General features: G+C 35.6%; 1 protein-coding gene across 1 annotated transcript in view; it reads right to left on the bottom strand.

Moving 5' to 3' along the window:
• Window positions 1–6,819: 6,819 nt before the first annotated feature.
• Window positions 6,820–16,684, bottom strand: part of ARHGAP5 (Rho GTPase activating protein 5) — a 53,258-nt gene continuing 43,393 nt past the window's right edge. Inside the window, exons 7-8 of the mRNA XM_074909860.1 lie at window positions 15,120–15,225; window positions 6,820–10,651 (exon numbers count right to left, since the gene is read on the bottom strand). Of these exons, the coding sequence (XP_074765961.1) occupies window positions 10,321–10,651; window positions 15,120–15,225 (437 nt within the window). The 3' untranslated portion in view covers window positions 6,820–10,320. The remainder of the gene's footprint in view (window positions 10,652–15,119; window positions 15,226–16,684) is intronic.

Here is a 16,684-nt window from a genome sequence, read left to right as displayed (position 1 = left end):
TTTTTCAGCATCAAAAGGGAAAAGGATTTAATCATTTTCTGCTCAGTGAGTATGTGTACATGAAGATCTCATGCATGTATTTGAACTTCTTTCTTCCATTTTGCCATGAAGCTATTCTGAAAACTTGTTTACACAATTCTTTATCTGCTACATCAATTAAAATCAGAAAAATCAGGAAAAGCTTGCAGTTCAGGAACAGAAGTGTGTTCCTTTAAGCCTCTTGAGGAAAAGGGCAAATACTCACATTGCTGATGTGAAAAAAGAGGACAGTTTTCAAAAATTGTTTTCAAAATCAGAGGGAGAGAACTTTCCCTCTGCAGTATTTAAAGAAGGCAGTACACATCCAGGTACCACAGGTTTTCAAGGATACCCCTGCACACGAAAGGCCAACCTTTGAGCCTCTGCCCTGTGTAGAAACAAGACACAAGGGACAAGCTACCCACAGCGCACTTCTAGGAATGCTGCAGCTGGACGTCTTCCACAGACACAGAACAGGGGCCAATTCCCAATACAGAAACTTCTAGATTTCTCTGAAATTCATAGAGGCAAAAATCACTCACCTTTAAATTCTCTGCTTCTTAAATACCAAATACATGGATAAAGCATGAATGCTCTTCAGGAAGCAGACATAGACTAAAAATTTATGCACTTAGAGCAAATTTTAGTTTCCAATACAAGGTGGAAAACTCAACATGTCGTGTTATACACAGCTGAATCTTAAGACACTTGGAGACGCGGAAATAATAATGTGTGGAGAAAACAACAGTGTTGGAGAGCCATTTCCGTACTGCCCCATGCGTGCATGCACGTATGTGAGAATTCCACTGATCATGTAGAAGCTGCCTGCTGGGACTTCACAAGTAAACAAAAACTGTAATTCCTTCCTTGCTGATTGAAACTTCACCAAAGCAGGCAGTGCAACATTTTCATCTCAAGTTAGCTTCTATTTCACTTTTTAAGGCAGAGAAGCATTTCAACAATAGCACAGGACCTGGTCTAACTTTATCAGATAAACTTTAACCAAAGACTGTTTCTGACAATGTTCACTACACCTTCTAAACTGAGCTAATACTGCCATTGAGTTAATATGATTTTGTATGCCTGTAGACAACTTATCTTTTAAAAGAAACTGGGTACAGCTCAGAAATGGGAATAAGATGAGTATAGGAACACAGGTCTGCCAAGTATTTTTGAGAGGCAGTAGAAAATACAAATCTTGCATTTATACTCAGCTAGATTATGGTATAAAACTATAAAACAGGCTATCACAGTCATTCTTGTAGTCAAATTTCCAGTAAGAAAAAATGAAGACATGCTTTTATCTGCTTTACCTATTGCTTCTCTCTTTGGAAAGTTACATACACAGAACAGGTTCTCTGTATATGGGTGCTCCAGATGTGGCAGTTGCAGGTGCCAGTTGCAGCTGGAAACTTCTGCCAGTTCAGGCAAAAAAGGTCATCCTAGTTGCTCTTTAATAAGGAAGAATGTTAGCTGTCTCCTTTTTTATGTTCTCAGTAAGAAATCTGGATCCCTTTTACTCACCATCAGAATAAAGAAGAATCCAGGGCCCTCCTATAAGCAGATACTTCCACACAAGATATTTTTGAAACTACTGAATGCAACTGTAGTTTAAAAACGGTAGTAATATACCTGCAAATAAAATACACAAAGTCATAAGAAAGAATCTGGTTGCTAGTCAGAAAATTGTGATGCCACTAGGAAAACTAACAAGAAAAGGTTATTCTTGTCAGTGTAAATATTTTACCAGTATTTCCAGAGGGTTACTTAGCTAATCCTAATACTTTATTTGAATCCTAAATTCCACCCCCCAAAATGTTTCCAATTCAACAATTAAAATGTATATTAGGGTTTTTTCACCCTGATTTTTATAAAAAAAAGAAAAAAACCCAACCAACCCAAAAAACCCACAGAAACTGTCAAGATTGTGGGTTTGGCCAACCATGTATATTCCTGAGAACTTTGTCAGGGTGGGAAAGTCTTTTATCTTACATGAAACCAGAATAGCCTTCCTGTAAGCAGACATTTCTTTTACAGCTCTTGAAAGGGAAAAGGCTGGTACAAACTGTCTTCGGTGCCTCCTCAGTAGTTTCCTCGAGCATACAACTACATGGCTGTTAAGAGCACTGCAGCACTGGGAACGGAATGTGTTGGAACATGTTCTCATATTATAAAAATGCAGGCAGAAGTCACTGAAAACACCAGAAGGGAAAAAATACCCACCATAAATATTGCCTTAGATTCAGTCTAAAATTTCTCAACTCTTAAAATTCCCACTTTCGTAGCTTCCTACTGATGAGCTAAACCAGTCACATACCCTATTTGCTCACATTTAGCACACTTTCTAGTAGTCCTTCAGCTGTATGTGCAACTTATCTGCAAGAAGGCAATTGCTTACTTTTTTGTAAGACAATTCAGAATATAGAGACAATTATCATCTAAAGTTCAGAACACACTTCTTACTACTGTTCAGTGCAAGAATAGCTGTGTGCTTCCTTAACTAGTACATCAGAAGGAATGAGTTGTAAGCTATTTTTTTCTTTACATTTCTGAAGATATGTTGCCATCCTAGGGCTCTGGGCACCTCTCCCATAAATTAATGCACAAACATAAATAACTGCCTGTACACATTTGCTTCAGCCCACTCATCCTCAGCAACTTTAGGGAGGGGAAAAAATAGGTTTTGTAGCAAGCCCAGAAGTTAACAAACATACGCTCTCTTGTACTGCAAAGCTGCAGAGGTGAGATCTAAAGCCAAGAACTCCCAAACCAGAATGCCCTGCAGCAGAATCCCTTCTCCATACTGAGAGAACTCTGGTTGAGCAGCTCTGCTGTTTCCAGAGGAAGTAAAGGGGGAAGAGAAAAAAAATAAGGAAAAACCAAAAAGGGGAGGGGGGAAGGGTAACATTTCAATAAATCACTCAACTTGTTTACAGATTAGTAGCTTAAAACCACATTACAGCTGATGTTTTAAGTAGAGTAGTGGATGTCGGGCAGTGGTCAAAATCCAAAGGGAGCTATAAGACCCTGTCCCTCAGCTTATGAGAAGCAGAGAAAAACCAGAAGCATCTAGTTGCTCCCGATACCTTGAATACTATGACTGGACATAAATGTCTTCAGAGTCTTTTAGGGTGTTTCTGGTGTCAAATTGCACTCATTTCCCCACTGGGTCAGAGCTCAACCTTAACAATGACAGTACATGCACACCAGTTCACCTCCCTTCTGGAGAGAAAAAAAAAAAAAAAAAGTATGTTTCCTTCAAAGAACTATGGCCATGATTGAGCACCATTTGTTCCACTATTCACTTACTCTGCCACAGTCTTCTAGATGATTCCAGCAGGATTCACATCTTCATACACTACTTCCATGCCTTCACTGAATGAGCCATTTACTTGGTGGTGTCACTATCATACTACAAAAACACTCCTCTGACAGATAAGAGTTCATCCCTCTGATTTTTCTTAGAAACTATCTTCTTTGAAAAGAAGAGAGAAAACAAAATAATGCTTGATAGCACCATGCACAAGCCCAAAGAGAATAGAGCTTGATTTCTACTTCTCCAGAAGTATTTCAGATCACAGAAGCTTTGTATCCTGGTAAATGAACCTGGACAACTATGACAAGATGTAAAGATGACTCAGAACTGCAGACTGTGGTAGTAATACCACTCAAAACTATTTTACATTAAAAAACAACAAAAATTACTCAGGGCAGCATGCTTCAGGAACAGAGATGCTGAGGAACAACTGAAGGTCGGTATTGTATGTCCCCACTGTTTAGCTGTACCAATTTTGGTTGTCACACACTAACCCATGACCCTCTTTCTGGGGGTCCAAAACTCCACACTGGACAGAGGACTTGGTGCCCCAAACTGCAAAAACAATACTGGCCCTTGAGGTTAGAGAGGAGGGCAGAGGGAAGAGCTTTCCCATCTCCTCCTCCCTTTACACTATTGCTGGAAGGCTTGAAAACTCGCTACACACAAACCTCTAGCACAGAAATAAAGCCCAGTTGAGGCAAGCATGTTCACCTCACTGATACACTGAGAACTTGTAATATTTATCCTACATCATTTTAAAACCGTCTCCAGGCTGTTCTTTCCAGCAGTCTTTCATTAAAAGCAGGTTAGGATATGGAAAAGGATCAGCCCGATATCTACCTCCTAGCAATCATAATCTCCAGACATGGACAAGTGCTATGTTGCCCCAGGTCCTGCATACACAAAGAGCAAATGAGTGCACACAGACAAGTGCAGACAAAAGGGGACAAAAGAGTATTGATAGACTTTTATAAACTTTATGTGGGACCCAGAATGTTTTACAGGAGACAAGTATTATGATCATGTTATAAATTGTAAGTTTTGACTTTAGGACTAATTAAGTCAAAAGAGAAGAAAGAATAAAGAAAGCAGTCATCTGGGAAGAGATAAAGAAACTTTTCAACTCTAATACAGTTAAATAAAGGACATAATCAGGCTTATTTGTGTGACCACATAGGATAATAAAAATGAAACCAACATTAGAACTACACCACTCACAGACATAATATCAAAATTAGATACATCCGTTTACATTCAGTTTTCAAAACTTAACATCTGAATTGCAAGCAATATTTATCTGTAGCAGGCTAGCCACCTGTTACTGTGTTAGAACCACTATATCAACATCTATTTCTTCACCAAGTTAAAAAAGTGTATGTGTAAATACATACATATTTCAATAATGAACCAAGGATATTTCATTCTCCCCCCCTTTTTTTTTTTCTACATTCTATATTTAATAACTTCATCTAAGTGTTTCAAGAGGCAGCTGTTCAAAGTACATGATTTTTTTGAGGTAGGTTTCTTGATCTCTTCTTCATTCCCAACTTGCATGGGATCAATATGACCAAGCAAGTGCAAGCACTGGAGAAACTCAGGTCGCATTGCCAAGTATCAAGGGTGAAACCAACAAGGGGAGACCGCACTGCCTGTAATTTAATGGCACAACTTTTTCTCTTCTAGATGCTTCACCAATGCATTGCATTCAGTGTCAGTTAACCGAAGAACTTCACTTCATAACTTACCACTCTATACGTTTTCTACTTTTAATTCAGGAAAAACCTGCAAGAGCACTTTAGGAGCCCCTGACAATTTTCACCAGTGGCAAAGCTGAGAGACCTGCAGGAAGTGATGAGAACGGCTCCTTTGCCTTCCCTTCACTTCTTCAGTTGTGAAGCAATCTGTAAGAACAGACAAACTGTGATACCATAATTCTGGGGAAAATACAAACTACAGCTACACTATATAGGATCAGTCAGTTGCATAAGCAGCCAGAGGTACTCTTCAAGTCAGTGTTATCTACCCCTGAAGCACTAACATGCAGTCACAGCTAGAAATACCACCATGAGATTCCTTTCCCATCTTTTCTTAACTCAAACACCTTGTAAGTACAACAACAATGGCCTTTCATTATTATCACCCTTTAAGACTGAAAAACCACGGTTACTGCACTGTAGGCATTCAGTGAAATAATTCTCCGTATCTTCTAAACATACCAAATAAAAACCAGTAACAAAGAATTATTATAATCAGGTATATTAAACGCTATTCTGTAATATAAAAGCACCAGAATGTTGGCTAGGCATCAATGACACTCCATTCAGCAACAAAAATACCAGGTTTAAACACGAAAGCATTGTATTTTATAGGGAAGATGAGAAGCATATGGGCAACAGCCGCAACATGCACCGTCTACATACTTGGGAAAGAATTTGTCAATAAGGAAGGAAGTGTTCGCTTTCACTAGCCATGATGACAGATTAAATGCATCCCTTCTGATTCCATGGAAACTATGAGTTAGTTGAAGGACTGAATCTGACACGAGCGAACACTAATGTTACACTTTGGTTCTCCAGGACAGTTATTCACCAGAAACCTGTGGTCTGCTGTAGAGTCTGAACACTGCATTATGCTTCAGATTCTGTAGAGGTGGTTTCTGATACAGCACTCTGAAAAACTGAGATCTGCACACTAAGTAAATTATAGGTAAAATACATCCTATTCCAGATTAAAATGATCCAGTATCTGCAAGTGTTAAGACATACCATAAAAACCTGAACAGCGTTCAGACTTGAAGGCTGTCAGGAATTTTTTGCAGTTATTTCTGCATCGGCCATATGACTTAAGATGTTCTGGAAGAAACAAACTAAGCATAGATGTTGCATGCACAAAAACTAAAAGCATTACTATTATCGAAGTTGTATTTATCCCATATAGTTCGCAGAATTATGACCAGTAACGTTCAACTCTGAAAATTTAGAGCTGACCTCAAAACACAGTTTTTACTTCAGGTTTAAAAATCCTGTAAGAAAATTATTTTTGAGACCCATTCCTTCAGCATGGTAGAAATCTGAAAAACTGATTTCCATAATCACAGCTTTTCTTGCTGAGCAGCTCAGTCATAAAATATGTAAGAGGTCACATGAGCCACAGAATTCACATGCACTGCAGAGTTAAACAGAACATCTGACACTGTCACTTCCCAGGGCTGCTCCCTAGTGCATTCATGTATCCATCCAGGGGGGGTGCATTACCTACAGAAGAGTCTTTACCACTGTGAGAAACACTTTCAAGATTCAGCTATTTAAAACACATTATCAAATGCAAGAAGAGAGACACCCTCCCCCCGCAGAATGCCTTAAACACTTGTTGCACTCAGTTTAGTAAGATTTACTGCTAAATTTCATCTCTGGGTATGTGAAAGATAGGGTGCTTTTGCCTTTAAAAATTTAGCAGGCAACTAAACTGAACATTATACACAGTAAGCATCTTAGTATTTTATTTGTTGCATCTTTTATACAGAATAAGCTTCACTGATATTTAATTCACTGCAGTATTCTGCTGATGTAGCAACAAAAGATTACATTATAAACAAAGAACAAAATTTTGACTTAATGTTTTTTATATGTGTAACTTTTTCAGTTGACAAACAGCAACACAATTACTAAAAAAAAAAAAAAGAAATAAGCACGTAAACTAAGGCCAATTCTTTTTAATCTCCAACTGATAGTTTTTATATATGTATCATAAATACTGGAAGCTAAATTCCAGCAACTAAAAATAATCATATCTATAATTTCCTAGCAACCAGGATTCAAATAATGGAGAAAACATACAACAACAAAAAAGTTTCTTAAGTTGACATCTGCAATCTGTTTACACTATACATATTAAAATTCCACAAGATCATGGAGGGTAAGGAATTTTGAAGTAACCTGTTAAGCGTTACTAAAATGGCACTTTTGTAACTCAGGTCTGGGATTTTAAAACTGCTGAGACATTGAGAGACAATACACTGCAGTGTCTATACCATTACATAAAAAAGACAAACTACTCGATAAAGTGTCACTGAGATGCTCAACCAAAAATAATATACATTTGTATCTTTATCAAGATAGATATTACTGTAAAAATGCTCACATTAAAAAATATAGTTATTAATTGTTCGAATTTTCATTAAAACTAGAAGGGACTACATGAGCCAAAGTATGAGGAATCTGTATATAATGACATGCTTCCTCATTTTATAGCGCTAATAAAAATAATAATAGAGAAAGCTCTATTAAAAGTCTTTAATAATGATGGTATAATTTCATAGTATCTTTTTAAAACTTTACTATGTGGGTGTATGTGCATGCAAGTCTGTGCACATGTGCTTGTGTACATAAACACACAAACACATCAAAAATATCCAAGTGTATATATGACACACACACATATCCACATTCCTGCATATAACACTTCTAAAATGCAAACAGTATGCAGGGACTCTTGCATGTGACAATCAAGCACCACATGCCATGCTTTCTTATTATTTCTCTTTTTATGTTTTATCCAGTAAATGTAATGACACTTTCACATTTGGCCAAATATAAGCATTAAGATTTTTAAAAAATCATGAAGTGATTTAGCCATAACGTTATACACAAGAAATAAATGAATGATACTACAAATACTTCTGAACACAAGTTCAACATGAAAGTTCGTCATGAAATGGAATGTAAATTAATCTAAAAATTAGTATTCAAAGATTAGTTAAATATTGTGGCAAACAACTTGGAATTTGCAGAAAGTTTAAAATGTAATTCACATTACAAAGACTGGAGATACTTTATAGATAGAACTTCTAAATACGGATATGACTGGCATTTATTTTTAAGCTTACTTCTATTAGAAATAGACTTGTTTCCTGTACAGGTGATGCTTTGTCTATACCATATACAGTAGAAAAATAAATTCTTTAGCAACCTAGAAATAGTTTATAAAACTCTTGAAGTTTCATTTTCTTTGCTAAACATGCCAAGATTAGACTGACAGCTATAAATAAAAGCTACATAGACAACAGGTAAAGTAGAACAAGTTAAGAATACTACAATTTACAGGACAGACTTTATTGTACTATTAATTCCTGTGTGCTTTGCAATAGGAATAGGGTTGACTTTTCCTTTTTGTTTATGTTTTCTTAGAAAAGATAATTACTTGCAAGAATATAACACAATATCGAGATAATTTATAATATACATGTACTTCAAACAGCAGCCAGGTTTATGGTATCATAGTAATCTAGAATGATAATCCAAGTCATAATTAGAAGTACAATACCTAGGACATAAGTGGGAAAGGCAATTTTTATTTTGGGAAAATGGAGCAAATCAAACTCTTAAAAGCCTTAATTCTCAAAATCATCTATTTACTATAATACATACAAGACGATCTTAAATCTTGTTATAAGTGAAGATTACAACAGTGACCATCATAAAGCTCTTTTTTTAAACTACACAAAACATTCTAGCAGCTGAATGAGCCAAAACTGTTTTCTTTTCTGCAGACCTAAAAAGGTACATTTTGATGACGAAAGAAAAAAGCTGCTATGAAAAGTCTCACAGGTATTGTTTATCTATGGTCTCCCCTTTGCTACAATTTGTAACCTTCTAATTTTTTTTACCACTAGCAGAATATTTAACCAAAAGATTTGTTTAAATTAAGCAGCATTCTTTTACAGCAAAATTGGTACCAATGTAAAAGTAAAATAAATGAAAAAAAAAAGAGATAATTTAAAAACATAGTAAAAAAAAAAATCAGTCATTTGAATTTTTAGTACAACATACCACAGGAAAAAAAAAATATGAATACAAGTTTATGTGATTTTATATATACACACTCCAAAGAGGTTAATTGTCAGTACCCAAAGTATTTATTGCTATGTATTAGCAATGCATTTTTGTATATCTTTAAAGGGTCACATAAAAATAGATTTAAAGAATAGATTAATTGAAGTCCTAGATTAAAACATTGTTTGGTTTAGAGAATTTTACTACAACAAAATTCATGTTTATGTATGAAAAGTTATATAACCTTATATGAAAATGTCATGAACTATTTTCTAAACACTACATGTATTCCCAAGTGGGAAAAATTAAAATATCTAAAATATATTAGATTAAGTTTACAAGACCATCAATGATCTTTTAAACATGCAGCTGTTTACAGAATTAACAGTTTTACAAAATGTTTAGTTCAGTAATGAAACATAAAGAAATAAGTAGGCAACATCAAAATTTTTGTACAATATTTGAAACTCACTTTTACAACAAGCATGTCCTTGGTATTGTGCTGTAAGAAATAATAAGCAAATTCACCCACCCTTAACAAACTGTCCACAGGTTTACTTACAAGTAAAGATGAATGGTGAGGGACTGTAAAATTCTCAACAGTGCATTTTGCATTCTTCCATAAACCATCCTAAGCATACCGTCACGTAAGTAGCCAGGAGATTACGAAATAAACTATAGCTGGGGTTTAGTTGTTTACACAGAATGCTTGAATGTGAATAAAACTGCCAAAAATAGCATGTTAAATAACAAAAACAGCCATAAAGCAGGCTGTAAGCATTGAATGTTTCATAAATGTAGTTTTTTAAATCATTAAATTTCTATAGAAAAATTTTATTCACAATATATTGTGACAAACCGTCACAGGAATGATATAGTGATTGCAATAAGGTATCATGCAGCAGCAGCTTTGTACTTTATAGCTATTTTTGCTTTTAAAAATTAAACCTCTCCAGTCATGCTTATCACATAGTTTTTATCTGCAGTGTGTACAAATGAGAAACACAGTACGGGATATAACAAAAAGATGTCCAATCAGCTGGATGGGAATTATTTTTCATAAATATGAAGTACATTACTGTATCCTGAAACATGCATGTCTATAGCTTGTCTTTACTGTCCAGTGCCAGGCTGCCTGCAATCATCTTCTATTTATATAATACCAAGAGGGTCTGCTGGTAATTGTGACTGTATCAGCTGAGGCTGCAGTGGTGGTGGTAACTGAAGAGGTACCATTGGTTCCACCATCTGCACGGCGTTGGAAGGTGGTGGCTGACATGCCACTGGGTTCGGTGCTTCTACAATCTCTCCGTTGTAAAAGAAAAATTGACACTGCTGAATGAAGGTCTCTATAACTGACTGGTGGATTTTGGTGGTAGACAGAAACTCTCTGTTTTCAAAATCAGGTCTCATCAAAGTAGGCCAGAAACAAATCGATAAGTTATCAGCAGTCATAAAGTTGGTTTTATATTGCTGACTAACCCTGAAATGAGAACAACATGCACAAAATGAATTAAAGCCAGTATGCAATCAACTACAAGTATTTTCAGAGCGCTCTAACTGTAAGCATTATTATTAAACAGTCTCTAGCGATCCATTAAAACAAGCAGTTTTTTAAGCAATTATGCAGGAGAAAATTTAGAAACTATGACTCTTCCAGATTTGGATAGCTAATAAATATAAATCTCATTAAGCTTTTAATCAAGAAAGAAAGTCAGCATTCCACCAGTCCTCTCAACAAACAAACTTTAAATTTCTCAACGAGCTATTAGATTTCATAAAATTAAAATTTTGTCCATTAAAATGTCAAGAGGAAAAATGACAGAAATGGCTTCTTATTGTACGTCAGTCAGATACTAACTAACATCTGTGGCACTGAAAGAAAAAGGCATCACGATAGATCACATGTTAAAAATAAAAAGAAAACCAAAAGGCACATTTCTGCAGGTTTTTTTCATACTGGCCAGCAACAGAATTTGGCCAAGCTGTGAAGAACACAATCATTTCACTAATCTCAACACACATTAGAATTTTTGTTTACTTTTCACTGTACAACGCAAAGGTTTCCAATTGAGTTTCTCTACCTACAAGTTTTCTACTTTTAAGCAGGGGCTGAAACAGGTTCTTACAATCTAAATTCATTATTACAGTACTACTCCAAGAGAAAAAAACAAAAACACCCCAACAAACTATCCTGTTATCAAATTTATCATCTACAATTAAATGCCTCCTCAGAAAAAACACACTGCTTTTCACAGTAATAGGATAGAAAGAGCCAGAATATTTTGTTTTCTAAAAATACTCTGCATTCTAAAGTAACAACATCATTTTATGTAGAATTAGTGAGAGATACATGAAAAATCATGTGTTAATAAATCTGACAAACATCTAAGATACTCATTCATCTGGGAACATGCAATTCCTACATTATAGTAGACGGCACAAAGGTAACTGAGCTACAGTTGTCCTGCAGAAACAGGCAGAAAATAAAACTTCAGCAACTTGTCAGTTACAATTCTGATGATTAACAAGAGCAGACTGCAAGAATTTCTGACAGCTGGCTGTAGTCCATAGATTCAAAAGCTGTGAAAACCATAGTAAACAGTAGAATTAATGCTATAGGAAAATATTTTCACTCATTTACAATGCATGTATAGGGGTAACTATAAAGGGTAGACTTCCATTTTAGCATGCGCATTACTTATTCCAAATAGTGTGAGGGTACACAAATACTGCCTCTCAATCTGTTTTGGTCCAAAGGATATTCGGATACTATTTCTGATTGACAGTAATATTCGTAATCGCTTTCCTGAAAGAATTACATTTTAACTTCATTTAAGGATTAAAGGACCAGAAAATAAAAATGTAAGCTTACACTTTGCTTAGCTTTTTTATTAAAGAGTTTTCTTCCTATATTGAATTCTTCTGTGTATAAATTCCTCCTAGACTATACTCTTGAGATAGAGCAATGAGTAAGACTTAGCAGGAATTAAATAAAAATTAAGTGTAAGACACTGTGATGGGACAATTAATGTCAAGAGTTTTGAATCAGAACTGCCTGTACATTTTCCCTAAAATGAGTACACTGAAAAATACCAAGAGGGATTTCAAACTCTATAACAGTATTTCATTAGAGAACAAACTACAACAAGGTAAGTTATAAAACTGGAGAAAAAATAGCACCTGCTATGTAATAAAATGGAAATAAAAGCCAGATCATTTATTTTGCAGACTGCTTTCTTCCTCTCATTTTTGCTCTGAATTTAAAAATCTTTCAAGGGCCTTCTTCAGTTGCACAGGCTAAAATGTACACCCTCTGGCCTCCTTAAGCACCTCTAGGATTTGATTTGTGTTTGGTCTTCTCGTGCACCTCCCCCCCATCATGCGTTCACTGCTTGCTTCTCTCTCATATTGTTTCTTAAATCTAATCTGATCTAGTTATAAGACTGCTGCTGCTGTGGACAACAGGTGAAGTGTCATTCTTCCCCTCTTCCTTCTCCCTCTCCATCAACTTTCTGGCATCAGACCACATGGTGGCCACAGGGTGTCTGAGATCAGCTAGTGTATTCTACAGAAAACTACATTTCCCCTATTTCTGCTTTGCTTTAGAACACGCTGCAGCTGCATAATCATTAGATCCAACAAATGAAGCAGTGGAAACCTACGGCTACAAGTGAGAAATGGAGAAGAGCACTGCCATTCTTTCCTGGCTGCAGCTCACAACTAGATTAAACATAATCAACTTTATTCTCTCCTGTGTTTAAATTTTACCTCTGTCCTGTCTCAGCATAAACAAAAGCCTACCAACCTGTATGGCATCTCCTACCAAACTTTCCCAAACTACTTCAGAGTCTTCTTGTAAGTGCTTAGCAAATGTCTATTCACCTTCTTTTATGTTCACTCAAAATGAAAAAAGAAAAGTCTGTTTCTCTTGATCCTGACACCTTCAACCACTGCAAACTCTTCAGGAACTTCAGGCTGTAAACCTGCTCCATGATGAGACTTTAAAAGCTATGTTTTCCCAGACTTCAAAAGCATATAATGCCATATTAGCCCTTATGTATACAGGCAGTCATCCTCAAAGAAAAAACAAAAAACCCACAACCAGTATCAAAAAAGCCAATGTCAATCCAATACTGTCTTGTTTCAACTCCATCTTTAAAAGTCACTTCTGCTTACAGTTAAATCAACCACAATTAGATAGCTAGTATGCTCTGAAAGGTGCTTATCACATTAAAGAAAAATTCATCTCACTTGCCATTTATTATATTCGCATGGTTATTGGCCTCTCGTATTTCAATAGCAAAGTCAACTGGATAATACTTGTACTTTTTTGTTTCAATAACCAAGTCCTATACTTGTGGACACACTGCAAAAATATCAATCACCAACCCTCTATTATGTGCACAGTTAGATCATTACAAATACCTGCAATAACACAACCACACACACTAGTCTGGAACAATTTAACAACTTAAATGTCATGAAAAGCTTATTGGTGTATATACACTAAATTGCCTGGCTGGAAAGCACCACTGCAGAGAAGCACCTGAAAGTCCTGGATAACAAACTAAAAATGAGCCAGCAATGTGCTCCTGCAGCACAGAAGGCCAACAGCATCCTAGGTGACATTAAGGAGTGCTGCCAGCAGGTCTAGGGAGGTAATCTTACTCCTCTACTCAGCCACATCTGGAGTATGGGCTCCACCTCTGGGCTCTCCAGCACAATGGACACATGGATGTACTGGAGTGAGCCCAGTGAAGGGACACAAAGATCATTAAGAGACCATGGGTCTCTCAAACAAGGGAAGGCTGAGAATGTTGGGACTGCTTAGCCTGAAAAAGATCAGGGGATGTCTTATCATTGGTTTTAAATATCCCATAGAAGTCTCTAAAGAAGATGGATCGAGACACTCGTGAATGGTGTCCAGTGACAGGACAAACAGCAACAGGCACAAGCAAAGGAAATTCTGTCTGACCACTTTTAAACACTTTTTTACTGTGAGGCTGACTGAGCACTAGCACAGGTTGCCCAAAGAGACTGTGGAGTTTCCTCCTTGGAGATACTGAAAACCCAACTGGACACCGTCCTGGGCAATCTGTTCTAGTTGACTCTGGCAAAGCAATGGCTTGGACTATACAATCTCCAAAGGTCCCTTACAACCTCAACAATTCTGTGATTCTGTCAAAAAAATGCAGAAGTAGTATCACAAGCAAGTGACAGATTACTAGATAACAAATTATTTCTTAAAAAAACAGGTTATTTTAGCTTTGTTAATGCTTTTTGGTTTTTTAATAGGGTAGTTAATCTCTTCTGGTGGATTCCTGAGAATAATCCCATTTTAGCTGAAAGAAACACGAGTAAACTGGTCTTTTTCTTCCTGTTTTATATGACTGAATACTGTACACCTTTACACTACCTCATAATCTGACCCTTGATGTGCACATCTACTAATATAAGATTATTTTCATAACTAGGCAAATAATTTTTAAAAATTAAATTCAATTTCCACGCAAGAGGCAACATTTAGGAAGCAAGTGTAACTAATGTACTGTTACTTACAGCTTCATTCTACATTTTACTTATTCAGCAGGGTTTACAGGTGTCTACATTAGTCTATAATTTTAATAGCTACTTCTTGGGAAAAAAAAGTGAGAGATGTGTAACTGTGGTGCATATTCATTCTTTCAAGCTTTTTTGTTATGTACACCAATCATCGTTGTAACTTTATAGTAGCTATGATGCCAGATGTAAGTCACTAAAATCCAAGAACAGAATATACAAACCTTTTCTAATCAACCTTTTAACTCCTAGTTTCATTTTCCACATTTATACTAACAGATGAGCAATGCAGCATGAAATTTTCAATTCTAGTATTCAATTCGTTGTAACTAACACATCTTTTTTGCAATTGTTACAACTTAACAAATTTTTAGTAGAAAATACTAAACCTGTTTAGATGCGTTATTACATATTTGAAGACATCATAGTTCACTGGGTGGAATTTCTTCACAATTTCCTTTAATTCATGTAGCCGTTCCGTCTTCTCCATGATTTCTACAGAAATAAGTGACATTTTTTGACACATCTAGAAAGACATACTGAATAAAGTGTTGCTAAGACTTTTTCCTAGTATAATGGCACAGATAATATACCCACAGAGAAATATCAAGTGATAAAATAATTGATAAAATTCCTATCTGCATACAGAATTGCAAAGAATAACTGTTTTATTATAGAGGTAACTATAAAAACACAAAACTATTTCTCTGTATTTATGCAGAAATATTTATTTGTGTTTAACAACAAAGAATCACTCGATCAGCTCATTGTTGGGTTGTAGAATGGTAACTAACAATGTGACAGAATCTAATAATTGTTAGATTTTCCTCTGCTTGCAAAATGTTATGACTTAGATATATCTAAGATTTATTGGGACTGAAGTTTCATAAAGATTTGGGGGAAGGAAAACATTCACATTAACTTAGAATATTTTAAGCTTATCAGTTACTCAGTTTTTTAAAAAATATGAATTAGCCTGGTGTGGCTATTTTAAATATATTGTTTAAAGGAGAAAAGGGATTGTCACAGGCCCAAGGGAGATTATTTATGCTTCAAAGAGAGAATAAGTAACGTCTAAGAAAAAACTACGGAATAAAATAACAATTTAAAAAAACCCAACCACACAACAAGTGCTCCTGCTAAAACACTTGCAGAAAATACCACTAAAGTTCTGTAGAACCATACGTATTCTATTCCATGATGATTCATATAATAAAAAGGAATACAGGCTCATCTCTATTACTTGACTGCACTGCTAAATAGAAATTTGATGTACCCTAGTACCATAGAAACAATGTTAAATATGCTCCGATATATCCCAAATAGAAATTCAAAGCAGTATTAATGGTATTTTAAAACAGTAAGTCCACATTCTAAGCTATTGCATCTTTTGACCGAAATTTAAATTATATACTTTTAAGAAAAAAAAAAACTAACTAATTACATTAAACAATCAACCTTCCTGAAAAGTACAGCAGAAATACCACAAACAGGTATGTACAGATATCATCCAAAAATACAAAATTTCTAGTGGACTGTATATTAATCAAGTGCAGGCCCAAGCCTTAGGTTTACACTAGTATTTTCATGTTTTTAACAAAAAAGGGTTAAGTATACTGTATGTCACAATTGCATCCCGCAAAAATGCGTAGCAGTCTTTTTCTGAAACAGTTTAGTGCCAATACAAGATAGATACCCTTTAAAAGAAGGGAACAATTTAGTCATTTCACTTTGAAGTATCTGAAAAATGTTTGTAAGGCAAAATTAAGCATTTCATTTTATAAAAGGTCCAAAAAGAATTTGAAAAAAATCTAAATGAGAATTACCATAATATTCCATAGATGTGTCTGATTTCTAAAGCCTACTTTGAATGTAAGACTTTATGAATGCAAGGGGTTTTATCCCTGCTAACAACGGCAATACAGTTTGAAGAGCTTTCATCATATGCAGCACT

The sequence above is a fragment of the Athene noctua genome, chromosome 6, assembly GCF_965140245.1.
Source record: "Athene noctua chromosome 6, bAthNoc1.hap1.1, whole genome shotgun sequence".
Classification (NCBI taxonomy): Eukaryota; Metazoa; Chordata; class Aves; order Strigiformes; family Strigidae; genus Athene; species Athene noctua.
This window is presented reverse-complemented; position numbering and strand designations above follow the sequence as displayed.